Source organism: Aedes aegypti, unplaced genomic scaffold (genome assembly GCF_002204515.2).
Source record: "Aedes aegypti strain LVP_AGWG unplaced genomic scaffold, AaegL5.0 Primary Assembly AGWG_AaegL5_hic_scaff_1344_PBJ_arrow, whole genome shotgun sequence".
In the NCBI taxonomy this organism is placed as follows: domain Eukaryota; kingdom Metazoa; phylum Arthropoda; class Insecta; order Diptera; family Culicidae; genus Aedes; species Aedes aegypti.
In genome coordinates this window covers 11028-38264 of record NW_018734777.1, presented here as the reverse complement: position 1 = coordinate 38264, position 27237 = coordinate 11028, and the positions used below count along the sequence as shown (strand labels likewise).

Below are 27237 nucleotides of genomic sequence, written 5' to 3'. Positions count from 1 at the left end.
TCGCCTACAATGCTCAACTAGAAACAATTACTCTAAGGCGAAATCCATCTCACGTTCCAACCTACGAAAATGCAATTGAATGGCACGGTAACGATGGCTGCCTCATCTGAACCACCCGAGCCTCCACCTCGCAATCCGGACAAGATCAATGCATCACTCAAGCAGCTAGCCGAATCGGTAAGTCGTTAACGCATGGTTTCAAAATTTCGATCATTATAGCACTGTTTTCAAGCTTTCAATAATTTTGTGTGTTTCAGTTATTTGATATCGATGAATTTCTTCATCTTCAGAGGTTATTTAACTCAAGATATCCCAATTTCGAAACAAAACTGGTCGACGTACAAAACTAGGTAAAATGGATTATTATGTCATGAGATGCAAAATTACCGTAGCTCTATTTCACTTTGATCAGATTTTAGGAAAGTTGTAAACTACGTGAAATATACATCAAATTTCTTTTGGATCAATCTAAATCGAATTCCTTAGCACACTATGTTTATGGTAAGGATGGTAAAAAAATACATAGAAGATTGGATTTTCAAACATTTTTAAATTTTGAATCGCCCTAATGCTCCAGTGGCGCATCCGAGAAATATTCCTGATGAAAAGTTTCAATGGCCAAATTGGAAATTGAATCTACACCCCATGACACGAGACATATTGAATCAAATTGTTGGTAGCGCCACCTTGCAGATGAATTGACAACTAGATTTGTTACTGCCAGATGGCCCATGATCTGCTGAACATATTTGCCGAAGACACTAACCTTCTACTCTTCAGAGTCTTGAGATATCCGTTGAATGCATTATATGACCAATTTTGGTATCCTAAGACAATCCGGAATAGTTCCGGAACCACTAAGACCATATTTCCAAGTTTTCCAGATCATAAACTGGAAAAATTTTCACGAAATTCTGAAAATAAGAACAAAATCCACCGACAAACCAAACAGTTATGCACATTTTAGTGTGTTTTTCAGCATGTGAATAGTATGTTGGCTGGATGAAGGTAAATATTGTAATGCACAACAATTATTAAAAAAATTGGCTTTAACAAAGACCTAGTTGTGCGCATTTGGTGTTTCCTTCACTCAGGAGTATTTTATTTATATTTGACCAAAGTTTGTTGTCAAAAAACAAATTGTTTTTAGCTAACCAAGACTTTGGGAGACATTTTGAATAATTTATGACAGTTTTGGGGTATTGACGGTCAAAACCTGTTCCATTATACTGTTTTATAGCGCAAATGTATTTTAACTGGTTACACTGACTATATCAGTAACAACAATATGTTAAATATGTATTGTTACAATTACCTATCCACAATTAATATAAGTACATTTGGTGAGATTTTCATTGGTTATGAATGACTTAGATGATTAAATATTTGTGTTTTCATGTTTCTTCTCAAAGATAAGACCTTCTAAAACATTCATAAACTTATAAGAAAACAATGAATAGAGAAGATGTGCTAGTTTTCGCCATAATACCAGAATTCACCACCCCAGATTAAGTACAGTTTCAAGACAAAAATACACAAATAGTTTTTTAGTATTTAAAAAAATGCTATGAAATGGTATGAGAACATCCTCCGACACTGCTAATTTTTTTGAGAAAATAATATAAGAAAAATATATTCCTTAAAATTAAGGCTCCCTTGCACTTCATTTCGTCATGATATTTCTGAATTCGACTATGGGAGGTGGAGCGTAGAAATCAACGTAGATGGCAAACTCAAAAACAGAATTCTTCTTTCTTACTAAACAAGCATTGAAAGCTTTCGTTTAACGTATTGACAGTATTCAGAAGTCTATTCACTTATTAAAAAAAAACCTTAGATTTTCGAACACTGTTTGTTCTGCCCGATACAGTTTCCAGTATGGATTTTGTTATTCAAGGTTATCCTAACCGCACAAAGATCCACAACACATAACTAATTAATCGGATACACTGTAAAAGAATGTGATATATTGTGAACAGCAAGATTGGGTGATGGCAGTTACATCACCTTGCAATGTTCAAAACGTTTCTTCATTCATAAGGAACAAAGCCTCCATAGGTATCATATCATATGCTGGTTAACATAACAGTTAGAAGTTTTGCAATTTTTTTGAGATATGTGTTGTCCACCATCTCTGTCGATAGTTGTTTCAAACTGTCTCCCAAAAGTCTCGACTAGCTAAAACAATATGGTTTTAACAAAAGATTTGGTCCAATTTAAATAAAATAATACAAAGTGAAAGGCACAAAAATTGGGTACTTCATTTGAGAACACCTTGTTAGGGTAAAATTGATTTGTCCTAATAAAAAACAAAATTCTATCCAAAAATCTTTGAGAAGGAATTAATGTTATCTATCTATCTATGAAGTACAAACGAAAGAATTTCCTTTTGTGACGTACGTGTTTCACCATTTTGCGTGATTGCAAGCATGTCAGCACTCTTTTTTAAAGGTGACTATATTTCTTTAAGAATTTATGCAGTAATATCGTAAGAATTTCTTCGAATACATTTTTAATAACTTCTTTCAAAACCACTGGTTCATTATCCATATGTTTCAAATTTCAGTATTTCTCCTAAATTTACATTAAAATTGATGTATACATTTTCCCGAAGCATCTTTAAGTCCTGGAATTAAGCCGGAAATGTGAATAGAATAGAATGAACCTGAATATCATTTGAGAATACGTCATTGAAAAATTCCAAAGTTTTTTTTTTCATTTCTTATTCATGCATTGCAAAAAGGCTTCTATAGGTGCTCTGACTATCGCACCCGGGAACGCCATGTGGGTGCCATGCTTGCAGGAAGGTATAATCGAATGAAAATATCATTCCTACTCTCTGCTCTGTTCACACTATTCCCCCACAGAACCTTATTCCCACTTGTGATTTATCCGTTCTTCCGCCCTTGTATAATGTTTGCCATTGGATGCCTACCTTTAATAAAATATTGAGTACATCTATTTATCGTTCATTGGAGATGTTTACCAGCTGCCGGCTGGACAATAAAATCTTATCTCAGCTTATTCAATCCTAATCGGATCATTTGTACAATTTCATTTATCATTCATCTCTTATTCCGACAAACGATTCAAAGAGCTTGAACAACTTTTATACAAAGTTTATCCTTCCATGTAGCCTAGGCGCACCTTATAATATCGATTCGTACTCCAGAAACTGTAGGTACCTACAGCGCAAATTTCCCGAGCCTCACTGGAAATTCTACATTACCGTATGTAATTCAATACCGCAAAACACTTGACAAGATGAATGGGAAATTGCTCCCCGGAGGCCTCATCATAAATACCCGATGCAACGTCAACCGAGTTACAGAAATTTCCCTTCTCTGAAACCATGTAATTTATGTGGCATGTAAACAGTAGGTATATGTAGGTGTTCCTTCTTACCTAATGCCACCTCACACCAGCATCAGCACACGCCGGCAGTGATGTAATGTGTGATGTGAAATATGACCCCTGCTCTCGGCGGCAGTACGACATGCTTCGAGAAAAGCACGTCTACAAATACATGTCCCCACATTTACCCCGACAGCACAAGTACTACGTGAACATTGGATTTCATGTGTGCTTTTCAACACTGGCCTTGAATGGTAGCTATTGCTTCGAATGCTTGCCATTCAACGAATCGGGCGCCCAGACACAATTGACGACGTTTTCGTCAAACTGTCGACGTTGATGTGTGTTTGGCATAAAGCAGTAATCCCACTCGTCCTTACTTTCCTCTGATTCCGATTCATGGTGGTACGATTTATTTGACTGCCGACTACAGAAAAATAGAGAAGTAAAACACGAAATTGCGCTTCGACGTCGCTGAATGACATTTGGCGTATACAAATATGTATAGGCGTTTCTCTACGTACAGCATCAACGATTTAGCAGACAAGTCTGAGTAGAGACTCGTATAAAACGAAGTACCATAGTACATAGTTGTCAATTGGATCAATTGAAAAAAGGATTGAATTTCTGCAATCCGACAAGACAAGAAAAATGTCTCCACTTGTCTTCATAGTCCAATATTGCTATTATTCATGATATTACTGCAAACAGAAATCTAGGCTGCTTCCAAGTATTATTTCTTCCTTGCTGAGGCTCCGTCCCCATAAACTTCTTGAGCTGTTTCTGCTGCGTTGCTTGCAAATCCATCGTTCAATATCAAATCTCGGCTACGTTTCTTTATCGGAGGTCACTATGGCGTACGCGCAGTAATTCCAAGCTGCGAGCGACAGAATTCGGATCAATTGGTTGCCGTTAAGTCAAAGGGGACCAAGTACAAAACTTTGGAAAATTGGATTATTCTCTCATTAGATGCGAAATTACCTTACCTCCGTTACACTTTGATCAGATTTGAAGAATGCTAGATATGGATTAAATTTGCTTTGGATAGTTCAGATTTCATCCAAAAAATTCCTTCAGGAATTATTCCAGAGTTAATTCCTTAGATTCATTCAGGAATTATTCTTGAAGTTCTTGGAGAAATTTCCCAAAGATGTCTTCAAAGAATTTCCACAATCATTTTCCCAGGAATCAAAGATTTTTTTCAGGAATAGTTGATAAAATTTCTACAATAATCCGGGAGATATTTCAAAATTAAATCCTAAAGTTACATCTGATGAAACTTGATTATGTTTGAAAGTAACCATTGATGAACTCCCACAAAGTTTTCTGAAGGAAATCCAGGGCTGTTGTGGAAGTTTTGAAGGATTTCGTAGATAAATTGCTCAGATGATAGGAATTATTATATTATTTACTGGGGAACCTCAGATGAACTTTAAAGGAAACCATGAAGATTTTACTTCAAAAAATACATGAATTGTTTGAATGAACTGTAGGAGTTATTTCGCATAAAATGGAATGAATGGAGGAAACTTTATAGAAATGTCTGAAGGAGCTTCATGATCAGGTCAAATTTTAGTAGGAATTCCTGGAAGAGTTTCAAATATATTTTCCCACCCGGTAGGAATTTAAGGAGCAATTCCTAGAGTAAATGAGAATGAATCCTTGAAGGAATTCGAATAAAATTCCTGAAAGGATAACTGGAGAAACTGGCATATGAATTCTCGTAGATCTTTTTGAAAAAATCCCCGAATGAATTTCATTAAGAACTCCAGAATGATTTTTTCAAAGAACTCCTGAAGGAAATTTCGGAGATCTACTAAAGTTACAACTGAGGAAATTGGAATAGTCAAGAGAAAGGAAGCATTTTATTGCTCATGGATTTTCTGAGCAAATTACGAAAAAAAAAATCCTTTAACCATCCCTGAAACAACGTTGGAAGATTTTGGGATAACTAGAAGCATTTCTATTTTTTTTCCTCGATGAATCAGACATAAAAAAACTTGTGAAATAGTCTCTGAAGGTCTCCCTGGGACTTCTTGAAGCAGGATTCACTGCAAGCAAAATAAAGAAAAAAGTGACTTTAGAGACAATTTTGGATTAAAAAGCACTCTAAAAAGAGATCTGCTACCAGCCTAAAATGTGTACGAACCATGACCCGAAGATGGTAACTCATTAATTGTTTCAACTATCATTGGAAATATTCCTGACGAAAAGTTTTACGGACTGAAGCGGGAATCGAACCCATACTCCTTGACTCGATGCGGCTAAATGCTTGGTAACACTAACCGCACGGCCACGAAGCCAACTTGAATCATTTGTGACATGTTACAATGACGTTCCCGCGAAGTAAAGATAAGATATTGGGACCGCGAATAGGGTACGAATTACGGATTACGTAAACAGCCTTAGATCCCGCAACCTTGCCAACGAAACAAATTTCGCCCCGTATAAAATATTGAATCTTACGGAGGCTTTCTACGAGTATGATTTTGCTCAAACTATGGGTGGGCCGCAGCCAAATGTTTGACGAACTGATCGTACTGTCTGTAGGGATGTTGCACCAACATCGACGTCAGCATGTCAAAACTGAAACTTCGACGTCCCATGAACCGCCGATGCAGTTGGGTGGCAAGTCAAAATGCATGAATTAACGCAGTGGTCGTCGCAATGATTGTCTAGCAAATGTACACTCTTGAGTTCTACACCATTTCCACTACCGATTTCCACAAACTTTAACATATTTTTTAGCAATTTCACCAGCTATTTTGCCTGTGGTTTCATCAAAAGATCAATAAGGATTTCCTCTAGGAATTATAGCAGGAATTACTACAAAGAATCTATCAGGAATTTCACCAGGGAATTTCACCGGGAATTCCCTCCAGGTAAAGCTGCAGGAGTTTTTTTTAGAAATTCTACCAAATTCCTTCATGGATGTCATCAGGTGTCCTCCAGATATTTTGTCCAGTGATTTAACAAGGAATTTCTGTATTCCCTTATTAATTCCTTCTAAAAGTTCACCTGGAATACCTCATTGGATTCTACCAGGAATTCCTCAAGGATTCAGGAGTTCTTCTAGGGATTCCTTAATAAGTTCGTACAAGGATTCCATGAGGAGAACTGCAAAAGTTTCCATCAAAAGGTATTGTGTGGAATCCACCAGGAATTCCTTCAGAGGATTAGGAATTAGGAACATCATAAAATTTCCTCCAATGATTCCATTAGCAATTCCTACAGGGATTCCATCAGTAGTTCCTCTGGGGATCAGGAGTTATTATACAGCCATTCCATGAAAAACCGATGTAGTGGGTCACCGAATTCCGTTCCGTGTGCCGATGATAAATGACTGATTTTTAATTTTTCAAAAATATATATCTCAAAAACTTAAAAAACATACATCGCTGAAAATTTGACAGTAAACGTAAAATTTTTCTGAACTTTCAAGAAAAAATGAGAACAGCTAAAGCCTCTTTGGTCCCAAGGCCTTCAAAACACGAAAAAACGGAAATTTTTAATTTTCATTCATATGAAAAAAACAATTTTCGTGATTTTTTTTATTTTTCTTGAAAAGTCAAAATCTTTAGCTTCCATTTCGTCCAAGACAATTTATAATCAGTAAAGCGGTTCAAAAGTTATAATTTTTTAAAAAATAAAAAATTTTGCAAAATCGCGATTTTTTGGACACCCTATTTTGGAAATGTTCACCCAAGAGATCCAAAACCACGTGTATCCTTATTTTCGGATAAGGAACGAAATACAAAATTTTCACGGAATTCGGTGACCCGCTACCATTTGTTTTTCATGGAATGGCTGTATAGGGAAACCACAACGGGGTCGTCCATAAATTCCATCAGGAGTACTTCTAAAGATTCAATCATGAATTCCACGAAGAATTCCATCACGAGTTCCTCCAAGGTTTCCATCAGGAGTCCCTCTGGGATTCCATCGGAAGTTTTTCAAGGGATTCCACCGGAAGTTCTTCAAGGGATTCCATCAATAGTTGTTCTGGGGATTTCTTCAGAAGTTCTTCTAGGGATTCTATCAGAAATTCCTTCAGGGATTCCATCAGGAATTCCTTTAGGGATCCCATCTGGAATTCCTCCATAAATCTTTCTTCAGGGATTCCACTTGGAACTCGTCCAGGGATTCCATCAAGAGTTATTTAAGAGATTCCACCTGAAATTCTTCCATTGATTCATTAAGGAGTACCTATAGGGCTTCGACAGAGTTCTTCTGAGGATTTCATCAGGAGTTCCTCCGGTGATCCCATCAAGAATTTCTTCTGAGATTTTCACCTGGAACTCGTCATGAGATTATATTAGGATATTCTCAAGAAATTCTATCAGGGTTCCTTCTAGGAATATCATTAGAAATTCCTCTAGAGATTTCCATTAGGAGTACTATCAGAAAATTTAATCAGGGTTTCCATCTCGAGTTCCTATAGGGCATCTATCTCGAGTTCTCCTAGGAATTTCGTCAGGAGTTCCTCCAATGATTCCCTCGGGAGTTCCTTCAAGAATATCTTGAGGAAACCTTCCAAGATGATGGTATGGATGATGGAAATGGATTACTTCCGGAATTGATCAAGGGATGCCTCATGTAAATAATCCTTACGGAAATCCTACCGGAATATCTCCCAGGATTTATAGAGGGTTATCAGGAATTCCTCCATGGATTTAACCAGTTACTCAAGAAATACATTCCGGAAATTCTCAAAGGATTCCTCGCGGAATTCATCCTGAGGATTTTTCCGGAATTCCCTTAAGGAATCAATCCCGAAATTCCTCAAGAGATTCCGTCGGATTTTTTCAAGGAATTTCTCTCGGAATGTCTCCAGGGATTCTCGAGTGTTCTAGGAATTCCTCCAGCAATTTTACCAGCAATTTCTCATAAGAATTTCAGTAATTTGAGAATACACCAGTACATCATCCAGAGACTCTATCAGGAGTTCCTACTGGGATTTTTTATTGATTCCACTGAAATTCTTTCAGTGATTCCTTCGAAAAACTCCACTAGAATTTCCAACTAAAAATGGCCCACATATATCCCTCCAGGAATTCTCTAAGGGTCCTACCAATGGTACCTCCGTGGATTTAATCTGGAACTCACTCAGGTCATTCTCCAGGATTTACATCAGGAAAACCTTCAAAGATTCCAGCTGGAATTCTAATAGGGATTGAACTAGAAATTCTTTCGGAAACTCCATCAATATTTTGCGATGATTTATCGGGAATTCGTCATCCTCTAGAAGTTCTTTAGGGCCTTCCTTAGCCGAGTGGTTAGAGTCCACGGCCACATAGCAAAGCCATGCTGAAGGTGTATGGGTTCGATTCCCGGTCGGTCCAGGATCTTTTCGTAATGGAAAGTTCCTTCTTGGGCATAGAGTATAATAGTACCTGTCACACAATATACGAATGCGAAAATGGCAACTTTGGCAAAGAAAGGTCTCAGTTAAGGTGATACGGGAGACCGTGTTATTTTCCATATCTTTTGTCTCATTCTAACAATTATCATCAAAACTTTGCAGAAGCAAATCTCGAGTTTCTTTTTTTTTTTTTTTTTTTGAAAGGAATCACCAAAGAAAACACTGATGACATTCCAGAGAATTACCTGGAGAAATCCCTTAATATATCATTGGAAGAACTTTTAAAGCAATCCCTAAAGGAGTTTCTTAAGGGTTCTCTGAGGTAATTCCTAGATTCCTTTAAAAAATCCTTTCAAAGATACTGGAAGTTATTGATGGATGAATTCCTATAGAAATCTGCGGAGAAATTGTTGGTACATTCTTGAGGTAATTCCTGCAGAAATCCTAGGACACAAGCCACGTAGGGTCGCTTCAGATATACAAAGAATCTTTGAAGGAAATACTGGTGGAATTTATTAGATTTGTTTTACCAAATTAGGATGATAGTGTTGTCTAATAACACAGAACACCTAGATATAAGAAATAATGAATGTAATGTTTAGAATGATACTAATAAAGAAATTAAAAAAAAAAAAAAAAAAAAAAAAAAAAAAAAAAAAAAAAAAAAAAAAAAAAAAAAAAAAAAAAAAAACTGGTGGAATTTATAAAATAATTTATTTGAAAATTTCCTAGAAGAATGCCGGTGGATAATCTGGGGGAACCACTTAAAAAACTTGCAAGCGGAATCTCTAAAGGTGATATCCGTGAAGGAAATTTTGATGAATTCTTGTGGAATATTTGAAGCCTTTTGGTAGAACCTTGTAGGAATTATAGTGGAATCCCTGGAGAAACTCCTGAACAAATTCTGGGTAGAATCATTGTAAGAGTTTCTGGAGTAAACCTCTATATGTATTTCTGTAGGTTTTTTTTTTAAAGATCGGTGAAGGATTTTCTGAAGGAATCGGTGTTGAATTACTAGGGTAATTTTTGGTGCATTGTTGAATGAACGCATTGGATGAATCACTGAAGAAATCCCTTCGGGAAGTTTTTGTATAAATCCCTGGAGGAATCTGTAGAAAATCACTAGAAAAAATCGATGAAGAAATCTGTGGTGGAAGTTATGAAGCAACTTCTTATAGAATTTAAGGAGGAAAGCCCTGAAAAAAAATCCTGATGAAATTCTTGGGGGAATTTCTTGTGATGGATTTCTTGAGAAGTCCCTGGTACAATCCCTGGAAGAATTGTTGGTGGAATCCCTAGTATAAGCTATGAGTTCCTGGAAAATTTTTAAAGTAGAATAATGCTCCGAATAATCCATGACAGAGAGGGCCCGTCTTTCTAACAGCGGCTTCTAATGCAAAATATTTGGAGAAATTCGGAAGCAATTATGTATGCAAATCGTTGGAAAACTCACAACCTTTATTACAACTCTATTTCTTCAGCGACTACAATTGGTTTCTATATTTGCTATTTTTTTAATTTATCATATTGTTGACGTATCTATTTTAAAATCCCTCCATCAAGTAATTACTGCCTAGCAACAATATCATCAGCTTCACTACTGCCAAGAAAGGTAGAATAAAACGTTCTCAATAATTACACTCTATTTATTGTGCAGATTCACTAAACGCTATCAAGGGACCCGAGCGACCCACTTCAGCAACATTTCCTAAAGGAGAGATCCCATTATGGTCCTTCTTTTTGCGCTTGTCATTAAAACACGGAGAGGGCTCTGTTTGCGAAAGCTGTCGAGCTTTCGCTGTTTTTTTCTCTCCTCGTCATCAACAAAAACAGCGATTGGACCTAAACCTACTGTATAATGACATTTTCAAAATACTCCATTAACTCCCGCGCGATTCCGCAAGGAAGCATAGAGCCACCAAATGACAGTCCAGTGTGCCGGTTCGTGTCCACCAATCTGCACAACTTAGCTTTATGCTTTTCCTGGCAATTTCCTATTTCTCCCAGCACAGCATCGCACATCTCCGCACCAAATCAATGTCGGTGTCTCTCCGGTCTGTACCTACCATATCAGCTGAGATGATTATCAGAGTTGGTCGCCTAACGACGGCCTCTACAACCGTTGTACAGTATGGCGTATAGAAATATGCGAAAATCATCAGTTCATATTATATGGTAGTTTTCATATGGAACGAAAACGAAACATTAAAATTATTTACTGGTCAATTTGTTCAAATTGTCTAGATTTGGTTTTTAGTTTCAGACATGATTTTTGTCTATCACATTCTCCCCATGACAGTGAATTTTCATTCAAGTCATCGAGTTCAATATCTATGTGAAAAAATTAAACAATATTGTATGTTATACCGATGGCTCCCTTCTTGAAGGTAGAGCTGGTGCTGGTGCATATTCTCGTCAGCAAATGCTCAGTCAGTTTTATTCACTTGGTAGACACAGTACCGTTTTTTGGGCGTAAATATTTGCTCTTATGTTTGGTGTGCAATCAGCACTTCAGCAGCACGTAATGGGCAAAGTCATATACTTCTGTTCAAATAGCCTAGCTGCTAAGGCAGCGTCCATTAATTACGTAACGCTAAAATTGAAAATTTTCGACCCCCTCCCCTCCTCCGTAACTCTTTTAGTATGAAAAATTTCAAATTTTTGTATGAGTCGTAACGCTTGAGCCTACTCCCCCGTCCCCCTAGAGCGTTACGTAATTTGTGGATACCGCCTAAAAAACTCAAATTAAGGAGCTGAATTTATTAACTCTGTAAACCATCCAAGTCAATAACTTTTATAATACAGCATTCTATATGAATAAATTCACTCGAATAGAATGCAGAGTAATGATGACCAATGGTCAAAAGCAATACAGATTCTAAAAATAGAAGAGTTTTGTGAGAACTTGTGAAAAAATTGTGCAAAAATGTTGAGAAACAAACAAGTTATCGTGATTTTAATATATTTTTGTTATGGAAAATGAAGCTGCCGGTAGAGGGGTTAATACAATTACCAAAAATAACATTCCCATACAAAAACAGTTACAAAACAACACAAATGTTATTTTGTGTTCTAAATTCAAATTCACACAATAATCGCATTTTTTCCTGGGCCACACTGTACCGACCGGCAAATACCTACCGACAAGTGAATGAATCTCAGTGCTGCGCAACAGACAGACAACGTTCGAGTTACCTCAATTGATGAAATTTACATATAAATTAAATCGTTTCGTTTGTCAGTACGCCAATCCCGGGTGGGTTGGCTCGAAACGGTTGAACGGTCTAACGCAGCTGCCGAAGGGACACCGGTTCCGGAACAGCAGTAGCGAAGGGAAACATCTCATTTCCAACCGCAACACGTCACTCCATAACAGCAATGAACGGGGCAAACTCGGCAGCAGTTTGCTAGTTACGTAATTTGATTCATCTGAAGGAATTTGCCTTCGCGGTAGGAAGGGTTCGACCTGGTAGGGCCGTAAGAGTTATTTTCAGATCCACCGCAGAATGAACTTTTGGAAAGTATTTCGAACCGACCTGGAATTTTCAGGAGAAGATGTCAATGAGGTCAAATTGAAAAATGTTGTGAAGATAGAACTCCGTTCCGTCAACCAACTGACATCTGTAATTGATATACATAACAGCATCAATTTGTGCAATTTGTTCAAGTTGATGAGTTTTCTTTCGACTGGCTACCGGACTTGATACATAAGTGCAACTATTCACATCAATCTTGTTTCATTATCGTTGCATCATGTTGGATGTTGAATATGTAGCAAGATGGATCAGTTCCTTTCGTTGCAGATAGCATGACCATGATTGACCACCCGCAGTTTCTCCTTCGTCATTGCAATAACAGCTCACTGCCCATGTTCGCCAAGTCGAAGTAAGTGTCACTGAAATTTTCAGTATATTTTTGTTACTTAAACGGCATATATCGAATGTTGAATAGTAGTTTATGGAACAAGTTGCAGAATGATGATTTTTACAGCACGAGTCGTAAATTTATCCTTGCCGAGTAGGATAATAACGACAAGTGCTGTAAAAATTGAGTTCTGCAACGAGTTACGTACAACATTTTTTGCAATTTCGTAGAAGTCTTGAGGGTATCGGAAATTTTATCGGAATTCATTCAACATTATTTTACAATTTCTGAAAAATAGTTGTGTTATGTTTTATTACGCAACTCAAAACAGTTGCGTAATGAGAAAGGGTTGCGTAATGAATCATTACAGCACTGGTTTCAGTTGGGTAATGACTATTCCCGCACTGAAGAATGCAAATCATAAATTGTAAAATAATGGTGAATGCATTCCGATATCATTTCTGATACCCTCAAGTGGTCTTCTATGAAATTGCAAAAAATGTTGTACAGTAACCCCACACAGTTGAATCACCCACAATTTATGAATCAGCTGATTTTAAGAGATAAAATTATAATGAAATTTATTACAAAACATCACAGAAACATTTTTGCTGATAAGCTACACAATGTGTCTAACCATTTCAATGCTTTTAATCGCGGTAAAAAGTCTCTTGATTTCGGTATAAACCAAATAAATCAATGAATTATGTTAGTTGCTAATGAGGATGTATTTTTAGTCAATTTCGTACAAAGCACGCCTGAAGACGGCTATTTAGAAGCGACGTTTTAAAAGGTTAATACAAAGATATTTATGAGAGAATGAGTTACATACAACATTTACAGATTAAATCAATATGGTTATACGATAAAAATGTGAAATATGAGAGATTTGTCTGAGATTTTTGCATGAAATACTTGATTCATAAAATGTGGGACGACTCTCAGCATGGTCATGATGAATTGCTACGGCTATTGGGCTCTTCAAGATGCTTTCTAATCTTGTTTGCTTCTGCAGAAGGACCATAACTAGCCAGTTAAAAAAGCGCCGGTCTGCATCCCTCCTGATTCGTATTGATATCAGGTGTATGTCATAACTTTTTGCGATTGCATTCGTTGCACGTACGTGATTAAGGGCATAATGAGCACACGGGGAAATGATAACACCCCCTTATTCTTCAAGAATATGCATAATTTATCAAATTTTCATGCAATTTGTGAAATCTGTACTGTATATGAATTGTTTGGCGGTATAAAACATTATGTTCGGCTTCATTTGTTCTCTCCAATTTGATTTTTTTCTCAGCATTAAATTGGTTTATAAGCAAGGTGGTGGAAGAATCTAATTTTTGAGAAAAGGTACTAACCTAGAACATTTTTATTGCTAATGTAAAAGAGGTGGAGCTCTTCTGCATATTATAACGTTTATAACTAACTAAAAATATTTTTTCTCTAAACTCCACGAAAGTGTGCATTTTGCCACGATAGCGTTTTACCAACCTTGCTTTTGACACAATTTTCTATGTCGTTTGTCTGACATTTGGTGTGATTGTTTTCACCATGAATGAATGCAACACATCGTACTAATTACGAACTTGGTAACCAGCTGAGGGTAACTGAATAATATTGCAATTGTAGGGTCTTAAAATATACATTTTTTTAATTTGTTCATTTTTCTCCTAATCGCCCTACGTTTATATGGATTAACTTCCAGGCTACACTATTGGCTCTAGGCTAAATAAACAGTCTTAAGGAGAATACTAGTCTAGAAATATATGTTTACTTTGACTTCTCAGCAGCATAATTCAAATTGAAAAACAAAAATCGTTTGAAATACTGACCAACTTGACCAAAGACGAAAAATCAGATCTCTAGGATAAGACTAAGATTAGCAATATTGAACTTTAATTGACAAATGGTACAATTTCGAATCAAGTCATCACCACTCATTTCCTAAGTTCTCTGAACTGATTCCGGTCTTCCGCTGCATATCCCTTCTTCTTCTTTCTGGCATTACGTCCCCACTGGGACAGAGCCTGCTCCTCAGCTTAGTGTTCTTATGAGCACTTCCACAGTTATCAACTGAGAGCTTACTGTGCCAATGACCATTTTTGCATGTGTATATCGTGTGGCAGGTACGAAGATACTCTATGCCCTGGGAAGTCGAGAAAATTTCCAACCCGAAAAGATCCTCGACCGGTGGGATTCGAACCCACGACCCTCAGCTTGATCTTGCTGAATAGCTGCGCGTTTACCGCTACGGCTATCTGGGCCCCGCATATCCCTTATGATGTCCGAAGCAGTGTTCTTATACACCTATGGACTATTTAACATGTATTGTGAAATAAATGAAAATAATAAGCTGATCATAAATTGTGGTCAAATTGATTCATATTTGTGTAAAGGATTTTTGCCGATTCATAAAATGTCGTTTCAGACGATGTGCAAATAAGTGAAAATTTTCAATACTATCAGCTTTTCCAATGAGTACAATGTGCGTGAACTGTAAGTATATGCCTAACTTTACCATGTGGTGTTGAATGCACTGAAATGTGTTGTTTATTAAGCTTGCTTTATTTGTTTTAATTTTCGCAAAGCCTAAATTGATTCATAATTGTGGGGCCAGTGTACGTAACTTGTTGCAGAATTCGATTTTTACAGCACTCGTCGTAATTTTCCTACTCGTCAAGCCTCGTAGGATAAATTTACGACATGTGCTGTAAAAATCATCATTCTGCAACTTGTTCCGTAAACTACTACCGTTTTGATTCATATTACGGACAGCTTCAAATTCCGGACACTATACTTTGTATGGGAAACATTTCACACGAAATGTTTCAATTTTTGCCTTTCAAAAGTTCTCAATTTTGAGGATCGTTTTAGTAAGCTTTTTCCACAAATATCTTCGAAAATTTATAATGCCCAACTACCTTAGATGTCTCTTTAGTGGTTTGACGATTTCAATTGATTATTTGACTGTTCTATTAATGATTATCAAAAGCTGTCCGGAATTCGATTCAAAGTGTCCGGAATATGAGGCAAAAGTGAGGAAGCGATCGGAATAAGAATCATGTAAATGCCACACATTTTTATTTATTTAAAATTATTCAAGTTGCGGAAGCGTATTCTTTACCCACCATTCGAAAGATAAGGGCTTCCTACGCTCGATAGCGCTAATGAATCATACAGAATGATTTATTTGGTATGCTTCATGCTGGGTTATACTTCACTGAGTCCTTAAGTGTCCGTAATATGAATCAAAATGGTATTCAACATTCGTTATTTGTCGTTTAAGTAACAAAAATATGCTGAAAATTTCAGTGGCGCTCACTTCGACTTGGCGAACATGGGCAGTGAGCTGTTATTGCATGCTCATGCTCAACTTGTTCTATAAACTACTATTTCCACGCAACACGCTATGTCTGAAACAGACGATTATAAAATTCAAATGTACCGTTTTGACTCATATTCCGAACACTTAAGGCCAACAGTGACGTCAAATGCATCTGAATGGCATAAATTGGCTGATATTTGTAAAATTTTTATTTCTTCGCAAAGTCTTACTGTTAATGGTTCGGTGTACCGATTATAGTGTTGATTTAATTAGTTTCAGTATTGTTTTCACGTAAAAGTATGGAACAACATTTTGATTCAAATGCCGAACACTGTGTTCATTCTGTTTCATATTCCGAACACCTTAATTCAAATTCCGAACAGCATGAATAATTTCGCAAATAAATTTATCTGAGCTTGTTCTACTGGTCTCAAACTAGAGAATCATCACTATTCCCGCGGTATAAATTTTATTGGAAACGTTAAAATTGAATTGCAAATGACTGCCATTTCCTTGCTATTTGGTGACACATTTCAGCGAAACATTTCAACCAAATCGAGTCTGTTCGGAATTTGAGATAAAACGGTATATCACTTTTTTTTTTCGCGAGTAGTCATTCTTACTTATTTGGTCTATACTTTCATAACTGAAAGGTTTTAAAATACTTGTTCGAGGATACATTTGGTGTAAGCTGAAACGTGTCGAATTACGTGATTTTCGTGGGTTTTAGTGTGAAAACAATGTTCATCACAGTAAGCGTGGAGCAGATTTTCAGAAAAAAAAAAGAGTCAATCAATTATCCATTTCTGACCATAAAAGCTACCTAGTGCAGCACTTGAAGCAAATTGTAATTGAATCCTCAGTTTGAGAAACTTGAGAACCGAGCGTAGCACACTGAATGAGAGGAATACAAACAACAGTGTCACTGCTCGGTGGTCGGTGATAAAGGGTGATACGGTCAAAATATGGTCTATTTCAACTTGACGTATTTTTTCAATTTTGCATTCAAAAAACCTGAACACCCCTCATTTGCTGTGGTGTTGCTTCTATTTTGATTTTAAAATCCACTTTTCAGTTGTCAATATGCCGTCCAAGCAAAAAGAGCAACGCATCAAAATTTTGCTCGCGTATCGCAAAAATCCAAGCTACTCGAACGCAAAGTTAGCAAAATCGACGGTTACAAATCGTCCCCTTGATGCTACAAATAGATAACATGAAATTTGAAATTTTTGACTTCAATATGCCAAAACATTTTTCTTAATTAGATCTGTAAAATACCTACAGCTCATAAGCGTGTAATTCAAAATACACAAGTTAAAGGTTATCTTTCAACCATATTCTCTGCGATTAACCGTCACCTTGTAAAACGGTCATATTTTCAAAGTTGCACATCCCAAAATTTTAATTTTCGAGTTATCTAGTTGTAGCATTAAGGGGACGAAATGTAATTGAAGTGTTTGGGGAACGTTTTTCGATAGCTAGGAAGCCTGAATCGGGGAGAAATCGAAAACCGGAAGCCGCTGCTACGACAAAGTGAGTAGCCGGTAGTTTCTAGCGGAACCTGAACCTCTCTGTCTGAGATGCCGCAGCTGGATGTGTCTTCTACAACCGTGCAACGTGCCAAAAAAAACTGTCGACTTACAAGGAGGTACATAGTGACTCCAAATCGCAATTATAAGCAAAACACGACGGCCAAAGCGCGGTCTCGGAAGCTATACACGACTATGCTGATAAAGTCTGACCAAAGACACTTGCATTCTGATTTCTCACATTTTTTGAGGATACCCTGCTCGAGGTTTTTGGTGATAATGATTTCCTTTATGAATTCACTAGAAATCCATACACTAACTTCAATTCCGAAGAAAATTATTGAAAAAATATACAAAATTACTAAAGGAATTTCTCAGACTATACATAACGGGAATTTTTATCAAAAAATAAGGCTTAAATTTCAAGAAAATTCGTCATAGCCAAGTTTTCTTCAGATGAATGTCAAATTTAAACCTATTGTGGAAAAATGTAACAAAATCGATCATAGTGTTTTGTTCCAGCAATAAATTCTCTCTTTGATTTTGATCAATTTTTTAAGTATATTCGCATGAATAAATTTATTGCTTGAACAATACAACAACATTTTCACGAAATCTTATTATTTATAGCAAAATTTTTCAAAAAATTCTAAAAAATTCTTCGATGTTCTTTATAGAATTTTAGTATAATCAAATTCCTCAAAGATCATCAAAGGGTATCACCAGAACTTTGGAAATTAGTCAAATAATATTGTGGGACTTGTTCATACTTTCAAAGCGAATTCCATTCCAATGGACATCTATTCATTCTATGTCTTCGTTTATTGGCAAATTGATTTCCGAATATGTTCCTGGATTTACCTAAAAAATATTACTTAATCTTCCAAAAGTTCAGTTTTCCTTCAAAAATCATTGATTCTGTCGAATCTATTACTAAGATATTTCGTTGAAAGTTCTACTAGAAATTCTTCTGTGAATTTTTCTCAAAAGTTTACCCAAAAATATTATTACAAATTCTTCCCCGAAGTTCATTACAAGTCCTCAAGAAATATTTCCAAAATACATAGCAAAATGCGGCAAAAATTCTTCTTTCTTTTTTTTCATAGATATTTTGCTACAAACCCCCGGTTCATTCAAGAATTTGATTGAAAATTGTTTTCGAAATGTCTTTTGTCCTTGGCAGCATAGCGGTAGAGGAATCTGTAGAGAAACATGTAGCAAAATAACGGGGAAGAGAGAAAAGAACTATTAAGATATTCATAAAGAAATTTGTATTGATCTTCCAACACTTCTCTAGAAGTAATGCTATCAATTAACGTCAGAATCTATATTTTTGGTTTTATTTTTTGTGCGATACAAGGGCGAAATTTCTAGCGGCTTTCCAGTAGAATTCTAGAAAACCCAGAAGTAAATATTTAATATTTTCTGAAGAAGATTCTGATAGAACTTCTTGAAAAATATTTTCCCTTAGATTGGAATTCATTAAAATCTTGCGTTACGAATTTCACCACAACATATTTTCGGTCATGTTCTTAAAAAATACCGTCAATATTTTCGCGTTAAACTTCTACAGTAGTGCAAAATAATCGATAATAGGCCCTTCAAAAAAGTTTGTTCAACACCACTCATTTTCTATTATAAAAAACGAATAAAAAAGAACAAGATTTTTATTAGAAAATCTGACAAGGACCACTCAAGCTTTTCTGTGAGATACATTGTCAACAAGTTTCAGAAATTCTACGGTTCAATTCTTGCATTTTACGACAGAAATGTTGGTAAGTTTTTCCAAATTATATTTAGGCTGCAATTATTCAAAAAAAATATCAACAAAGTTCTTTCGAACCTTTTTTTGTAAGTGTTTCTCTAGAAATCTGATATGGAGTGATTCGTGTAGCTATCCCTTAAAATATGGAGATATTCCTGGAGTAATTTTTGAACCAAAAAATGGAGAGTGTATAAATTGTTATTTTTTGAAAAATCCATAGATTGTCATTCGGAGTTATTTGTAGAACCTAAAACAATATTTGATGGAAATTCTGGATAAACTATTTGAGATGTTCAAGAATGAATTGCCAAATCTTCGATCTGATCTGATGAAAATTTCTTCAAAAAAAATTCAAAAAAAAATCGTTAGTACGGTAAGAAAAAATCTCTGGAAAATAATTTTTCAGGAAAGCTTTAAACAAATTACTCTGAAAACCTATGAGTAAAAACTGCGTAAGAGTTTTTGACAGAACAGTTCAACGTATTCCGATAGGAGCTTCATAGGTATGTTTGAATACTTCTCGTTTACAAACATTTTTTGATTAGGCATATTTGAAAAAAAAAATATTTTCGATGGAATTTTGAACGAATGCGGGATGTTGCTCCTCGATTCTAGAGAAATCTAAAAAACAATTATCGGTGAAAAATGCAGATACAATGCGGAGAACTTCTAGTAGAAATCATGAATAACATTTTCCCAATTGATTTCCTTTAAATGAAATTCTTGTGGAATATTACGAGGAATCCTTAGAGTGACACCTAGAAGAATCATTTTTTTTTGTTCAGGATATCTGGATATTCTGTGCTGCAATTTTTTCATACAATCCTGTATAGAAACTTAAGGAAAAACTTCAAAAGCAAAGTTGAAAAAACTGTAAGCGAACTCTTTGAAGAATTCGTGGAATGAATCATTGCTTGGTGATCTTGAAGACAGTTTTGGTGAGAATTCCTGGAGTCTTTGTGTATTATTTTCTGAAAAATCAGTAGTTCCTGCAAATCCTTGACAAATTATGAATGGAAAACTGAAGGATATTTTAAACTAACAATTGGAATTTATATGTAATAAGTACGAGAGAGCCTTACAAGAGAAATGATTAAAATAATTTCAAAAGCATTCTGTGGTAGAATTATTCATGAGATTTTTTAAGCAATTTGAATGCGATTCTTCGTGAAATTTTTTAGTTAGATTAGAAAGTCTGAGATGATTTTCCGTGGGAGTTCCAGGACAAACTCAGTGAAAACTGGTAAAGTAGTTCTTGAAGAAATCACTGAAAAATACGAAAAAAATTCATGAACAAATTCCTCGTAGGAATTCTCAGAGGAATCTCTTCACACAAGCACATGATAGAATACCTGAAAATCGTATTCATCAAGTTTGTTTTTTGCTAGAAATCTTAAAAAGAATTTTGGCTGGATTACAAATAGAATGAATCTTTTCCGTAGCAAAAATTGAAATTTACAAATAAAACTTCGAAATTTGTAAAAACCGTGATCATTGCGATCGACATTACTTCTAAACAAGTATTTGCTAGGACCCCATAGGCCCTCAAGAAAAAAACCCTAGCTACGCCAATGTTGACTAATCGAGCAATATCATTCAGTGGAATCTATGACATTTAGTCGAAAGACATTTAGTCGAATGACATTTAGTAGAATGACATTTAGTCGAATGGCATTTAGTCAAATGACGTTTGGTCGAAAGTACATTTGGTCGAACGGACATTTCGTCGAATGGACATTTGGTCGAAAAGGTTTAGTTGAAACAGAAAGTATATGATATTTGGTCGAACTGACATTTCATGGAAAAAATTGTGCTCGAATCTAAATACTACGGGAACAAAGTTTTACGTTTAGTCTGACTACCGTCGAGAGTACCATTTTTTCGCTTAAACAAGAAATTGAAAAAGTATCAGCCATTTTACCAGGCTTTAGGACATTTCGTCGAATGACATTTGGTCGAATGACGTTTGGTCGAACGATATTTGGTCGAAGGGACATTTGGTCGAATGGGCATTTGGTGGAAAGCTTTTTTTATATTCTTCTAAATAATCAGAATTATTACCTGTTGTTCAATAGATAACGTGTTTTTTAATATTTTTAAATTACATACATCTTTGTATTTGTTAGTGATTTAAAGTTATGCCAATATGTAGACTTTCGATGTTCAAATCACACAGAAGTAGTTTTTTTTTTTGTACATTGACTGAATTATTTAGATCTAGTGAATTTATTATTCTTTTAAAATATCATCATTCTTTGTCAAACTGCTCAGCGATGTGAACATGATGATAAGTTGAATTCATTATTCTTTTTAAATATCATCGTTCTTTGTTATGAATTGCTGATCTTCATCTAATGGAAGCATTAGGCTGTGATCTTTCTTTCCATTTCGGATCTTGCAGCTGACGAACGTGATTAAGATTTTTGAATGCGGAAATCGGACTTAAAACGGCAGTAAAAATTTGCTTCAAGGAAATTCTTTATGGCGAAGGGAATGTTATATGTTTTAACTGGCTTTGGGACATTTGGTCGAAAGACATTTGGTCGAATGACGTTTGGTCGAATGACATTTGGTCGAAAGTACATTTAGTCGAAGGGACATTTGGTCGAATGGACGTTTGGTCGAATTACCTTGATACACTATTTTGTATTATTTTGTACGAAATATCGTTTGGTTCGCAAATATATTTTGCACAATAAATGATCTAAAGTCTATTTTGTGCAAACGTACTTTTCATCAGAAGCCAATGACGAATCTATCTATATATTCAACCTACGCTTTATAGCATGGTTTGCATGCATGTGTTAGTGTCTATACAGGATTAATTATTCTTGTACATGTATTCATTCTTCATCCAATTTTGAATCGGAAGACGGGACGTTTTATTTCACAAAATTTTGCAGAAGTTCAGAGGTAATTGTTTCTGGTACTCATTGTTCAATGTTGGAAACATAATTCTTTATTCTTTCTAACTGTCATCATTATTCGCAAAAAACTTTCCTTATTATCTTCGTTGCTCAGTTATTGTAATATTAAACATAGTTGAATTTATTATTCTTTAAAAATGTCATCGTTCTTAATATATATTTGTTGATTTTCATCCTATGACAACTTCGAGTGTAAGTGCTTGGAAGTTTTATTAAGCATCAAGTTTTACAGTGTACGACCGTGGTAAGAATTTGGAATGCGGGCACCAGACCTGAATTGGTTGAGCATGGTCACGTTGAATTGTCTGCTTATAATGCACTTATATACGTAGAATAAAAGGACGAGTTTTGATGGCCATGGCTTTTAGGAAATGATTTTGATGGAGTCCATCGGAAGTTCCGCCTGTAGGATACGTTTCCTACTCATGGTGAATTATCGTTATGATTGTTATTTCCTGTTAAATCACATTTCTCAGGCAAACATGTGGGTTTGATAGCGTAGTTGATGACTTCTATCGATATTAAGTTGATTATTAATTAAATCGAAAGTAATCAAACAAGAAAATTGTGTTTATCCCATGTATCGCGTGAAGTGACGAGTCGACTTGGGTGATGAAAGTTTACTTGCTCATATTTGAGCTCATCTCAGCATATCTCAGCTCATCGTGATTGATCCGACTCGCAGAATAAGCCTGAATGAGAAAAATGACATCAAGTAACGTCAACAATGTCGTTTTCTGGGGAGTCTGGAAGATCAATTGGAATCCCAAAACATTGCTCGTCACTTATTAAGAGCTTGAAGTTTATTCAATGAATACCAGTAAACCAATGCAGGTTTCTTGCACTCTATCATGTTGTTCTTGCATCTGCAATTCCCAGTAATAGCTCCTTCCATACATGCTTTCGGTTCTTTCAGTCTCAATCACTGTGCATCAATGTCAAAATATCACTATGGACCAAATATTATATGCTTCTTGAAGCAATTAAATTCTTTTCGACCAAATGTTAATTCGACGAAATGTCCATTCGACCAAATGTACTTTCGACTAAATGTTATTCGACCAAACGTCATTCGACCAAATGTCATTCGACGAAATGTCATAGATTCGTTTTAACTCTACATATGACCAATTGGATTATTGTGACTTCCAGCTTAATAACATTTCTTAAACAAATTGCTGTCGGTGTTGATGGCATTGGGTTCATTACAGAGTTTGCGATAGAAGCTTTGAGTAATTGAACAAGAAAATTGTATTTATTCTATGTATCGGGCAAGGGAAGACGAGTTGGCTGAAGTGACAAAAGTTGGCTTGTCTATATTTAAGATCAACTTATCTCAAATCGCAGAACATGCCTAAATAAAAAAAGCAGTATGTTGATCAGTATGATGGAAGAGTAGAGTCCATCAAATTGAAAAAAAAAATGCTAACCGATTGTTGGTAAAATGGTTGATACTTGTTACAATTATTCAATCACTCTGTGTATTAGCGACAAAATGCTACTCTCGACGATCATGAGACTAAACGTAAAACTTTGCTTCCATACTGTTTAGATTCGACCACATGTTCTTTCCATGAAATGTCGGTTCGATCAAATGTCTTATGCTTTCTGTTGCGATTAAACCTTTTCGACCAAATGTCCATTCGACGAAATGTCCGTTTGACCAAATGTACTTTCGACCAAACTTCATTCGACTAAATGTCATTCGACCAAATGTCTTTCGACCAAATGTCATAGATTCAAGCCATTTAATCAATTTTACCAAATGATCTTCCAATAAACCATTTCAAAATAAGCTTTCATTCAAATTTCCGTTCAACTAAACATCATTCGACGAAAATAAGTGTTCTAAAGACATTCGACCAAATGTCCATTCGACCAAATGTCCATTCGACCAAATGTCCCTTCGACCAAATGTACTTTCGACCAAATATCGTTCGACCAAACGTCATTCGACCAAATGTCATTCGACGAAATGTCCTAAAGCCCTGATATACAATTTTAAATGTGCTTCCATGAGTATAACACATGCTCTATGTTCACTGTGAATCTTTTTGCTTAAGTTTTTGTAATCACAGAAACCATTGAATGGTTCGTCGTTGATGTTGACGTACCGTAAAACGGGGTAACTTTGATAATGCGGGTAACTTTGATAGTGCAAGACCCCCAATATATTAAACGAAATAACGAAGTTTCTGTCAACCAGTTAAGAAAAACGAATGCAAAAGTAAAGAGTATTAGTATGACACTTCATGTCAAAGCTATTTTTGTTGGAATCAAGTGCATTTGAGGATATTTATGCAAATATTAAAAATTTACAAGATTTTAGCATTTTTGCAACGCTTACAAACAATCTGTTCTACGACCATTATTTGATAAAGTCATAATGGGTTTGTCACTTACCCATGACAGTCTAGTTATAGTAGAACATGAATTCGGTCTCAAATCTCTTAGCGAAAACCGTTTTCACAAACTGGGACCATTTTTGTAATCTTAGTCAGAAATTTCCATATAGCGTTAAACGCCTACAGGTATGCAACGCCCTACACATGTTCCGTAATTCATTCAATCTTGTTCGATTTATACTCCATTATCAAAGTTACCCCAAAACAGAAAACCGACTTTCGATTACACGAAAAATTATATATCCATTCAGAATAAACCTTTTGGCAATCTATCAAGTGCAATCGATAACTAGGATGTCAGTACTTGTTTTAAAAATATAAATTGAAATTCTTTGAAACAGCATGCATAAATATTGAAGTTTTCTTCGAAAAAACTATCAAAGTTACCCCGTTTTACGGTAATTTGTTTCACGTTTAGGTCATCATACTCAAGCACATTCAATCAAGTGTAATGAGGATACAACTGATCCCAAGTAGCATCTGTTTGTTCTTGTAGCAATTGCGAGCAGTCCATCATCCTCAAGCTCAATTGAGTCAGCTCTTGAATTAAAACTTAAGTGGAGCTAAATTCATTCCATTTTTTTTTTTCAATGAACGCATGTTCCTCAAATATAAACTCACCATTGCTCTAATGTAGCTTAAAATATGTATTTTATAAGAACTAATCCGAAAATCTTCGATGAGTGAGGCCACATTTTACCTCGCGAATATCAAAACTATTTTCTCTCTCACAAGCCCATAACGACCTGCCAGTTAACAATCGACACCAAATTCGTCGTTAATTGCGAGCCAAATAGAGCCTAATTAACATTAATTAGATGCCATCCGTACTGGAGCCGGTTCGCTAAATTATGGTCAAATTCCGGCCTCCAGCGAAGTGGAAAGCACAAGTTTCATTGCGAAAGCGCCAGCCAACAATGGCCGGCAGGAAAAACGTACACCCATTCCGATAATCGACCATCATTATTGGGTCCCGAAACTGTAGGTTAGGGTGTCCCAGAGAAATACCAAAGTTCGAAAAATCGAAGGTGCTCATCCCTAAAATAAATGAATTGTTTATTTGAAGCATTATGTAAAACAAGTTTATTTACACTTCACTTCTTTGTTTAAGACTTAATTAAAAAATAATAGGTTTTGAAAGCCTCTGTAAAAAACGTAAAAATACTAAATTTGTTAAAAAAAAAAACAATTTTCCATAAATCCATTTGCGGAACTTCTGAACGATTTTATAGAATGTTGATTTGTTCTACGAAAATGCTTTTCGAACATTGATTTTTTCTTGGACGCCCTACTGAAGGTTCCTACCTTTACCTGGTTGATAAGTTGGAAAAACGCATGGTAGTGAAATGTGGACATCGTTATTGCAAACACGGAATTATACATTTGTTTGTTTAGAGAGAGCGAGAGCGGGGGCGGAAAAGGTGTTGGGAAAGAAATAACGTCACAGTACGGAAACTTGTAGGCAGCCGCAGAGGAGCCAATCAACGTTGCAGTTGACCTAGTTTCGTTGCCGCATGGATGCAATGGCTTTTCTACCTGTGGTGCATGTTTATGAATTTCGAATCGAATCTCTCTGAAGGAAAATCCTTCTTTATACCGGGGATTATGCCGTTCGTTACAATGAAATGTGTGGTTTCAGGTGTAGACATTTGTGAAAACTGTCCGATAGCCGTTCTGCTTGGACGTACCCGAATTGTTTGTGGTCATCGGGTACGAAATGCTTGGATGGGTTCTCGCCAGGGCCATATTTGAAAATTGTACCAGGGTAAAAAAAAACAGAACAAAAATATATACTATATTCTTTAAAATGTTCTATAGAAAAATATTGTAAATTTCACTTTTCAGTTTTAATTATAAACTGTCCTTGATTATTTTCTATCCCATCCCATAGCATTGGCCCTTGGATCACCACTTTGATAAATCCGGCCCTGGTGTTCCCCCATAGTGAATTTCAAAATATCATCTCTATTGCAACATATCACACCGGCAGGTGTGACCCCCTGGCCCTAAACCTCCCAGCATTTACCCAGAAGAGTTCACATTTTGCTATCATTCTCCGTGTGTCTCTTTCAGAAAACCCGTTCGCTGGATACGGCCACCGATAAGACAACCGCTCCGGCCACCGGTGCCCGACCATTCCGGCCTATCCTGTCGCTGGACAATGCAAAGCCATTAACGAAGCCATTCGAATCATCTGGAACGCCCACGTCGGCACCAGCCTCGTCGTTTGCCAACAGTAACAGTAACAACAATAACAATGGCAGCAGTCACAACAGCAGCATGGAATCGAATTCGACCAGCACAACCGGGGGTCCAAACTCGGGCACCGGAACCAGTGGAAGCAGCATCAGTAGTTCCGGTGGAGGCGGAGGTGGTGACAATGGCCCTGCTGCTGCTGCTGCTGAACTGGTGAGAGGTGGTTCCTCAGGTAGCGGAGTAAGTCCACCGGGTGAAGGCGGTGGAATAGCTGGTCAAATTGGTAACAAATTGAACTCCGGTCAACAGCAGATCTCGCCCACGCAGAGTGAAAAGAGCAGCACAGGTGGGAGCAAGGAGCAGTCCGGTGATAATTCGGGCGGCGATAACCTGTTCAAGAACGGTGTGACAGATCTAGGTGAGTCGATAGTATTGTTGGTTTATTTGGTAACATGTGGAGGTGGAGAATTCCGTATGAATATGATTCATTTTTCATGATCGTAA

The 27237-nt window shown here is 36.3% G+C and overlaps 1 protein-coding gene across 1 annotated transcript; it reads left to right on the top strand.

The window, feature by feature from the left end:
* LOC110680417 (cell wall protein IFF6-like) lies at positions 1-27237 on the top strand. The gene is made up of 2 exons (XM_021856216.1): positions 1-177; positions 26611-27237. The coding sequence occupies exons 1-2, from the start codon at positions 70-72 to the stop codon at positions 27229-27231; spliced, it is 729 nt and encodes a 242-aa protein (XP_021711908.1). The 5' UTR covers positions 1-69; the 3' UTR covers positions 27232-27237.

Bases quoted from the DNA above. Each gene is read 5' to 3' on its own strand.
- LOC110680417 (XM_021856216.1), top strand. From the start codon at position 70: ATGCAATTGAATGGCACGGTAACGATGGCTGCCTCATCTGAACCACCC. The intron at 178-26,610 runs GTAAGTCGTTAA...TGTCTCTTTCAG, and splicing joins TCAAGCAGCTAGCCGAATCG to AAAACCCGTTCGCTGGATAC.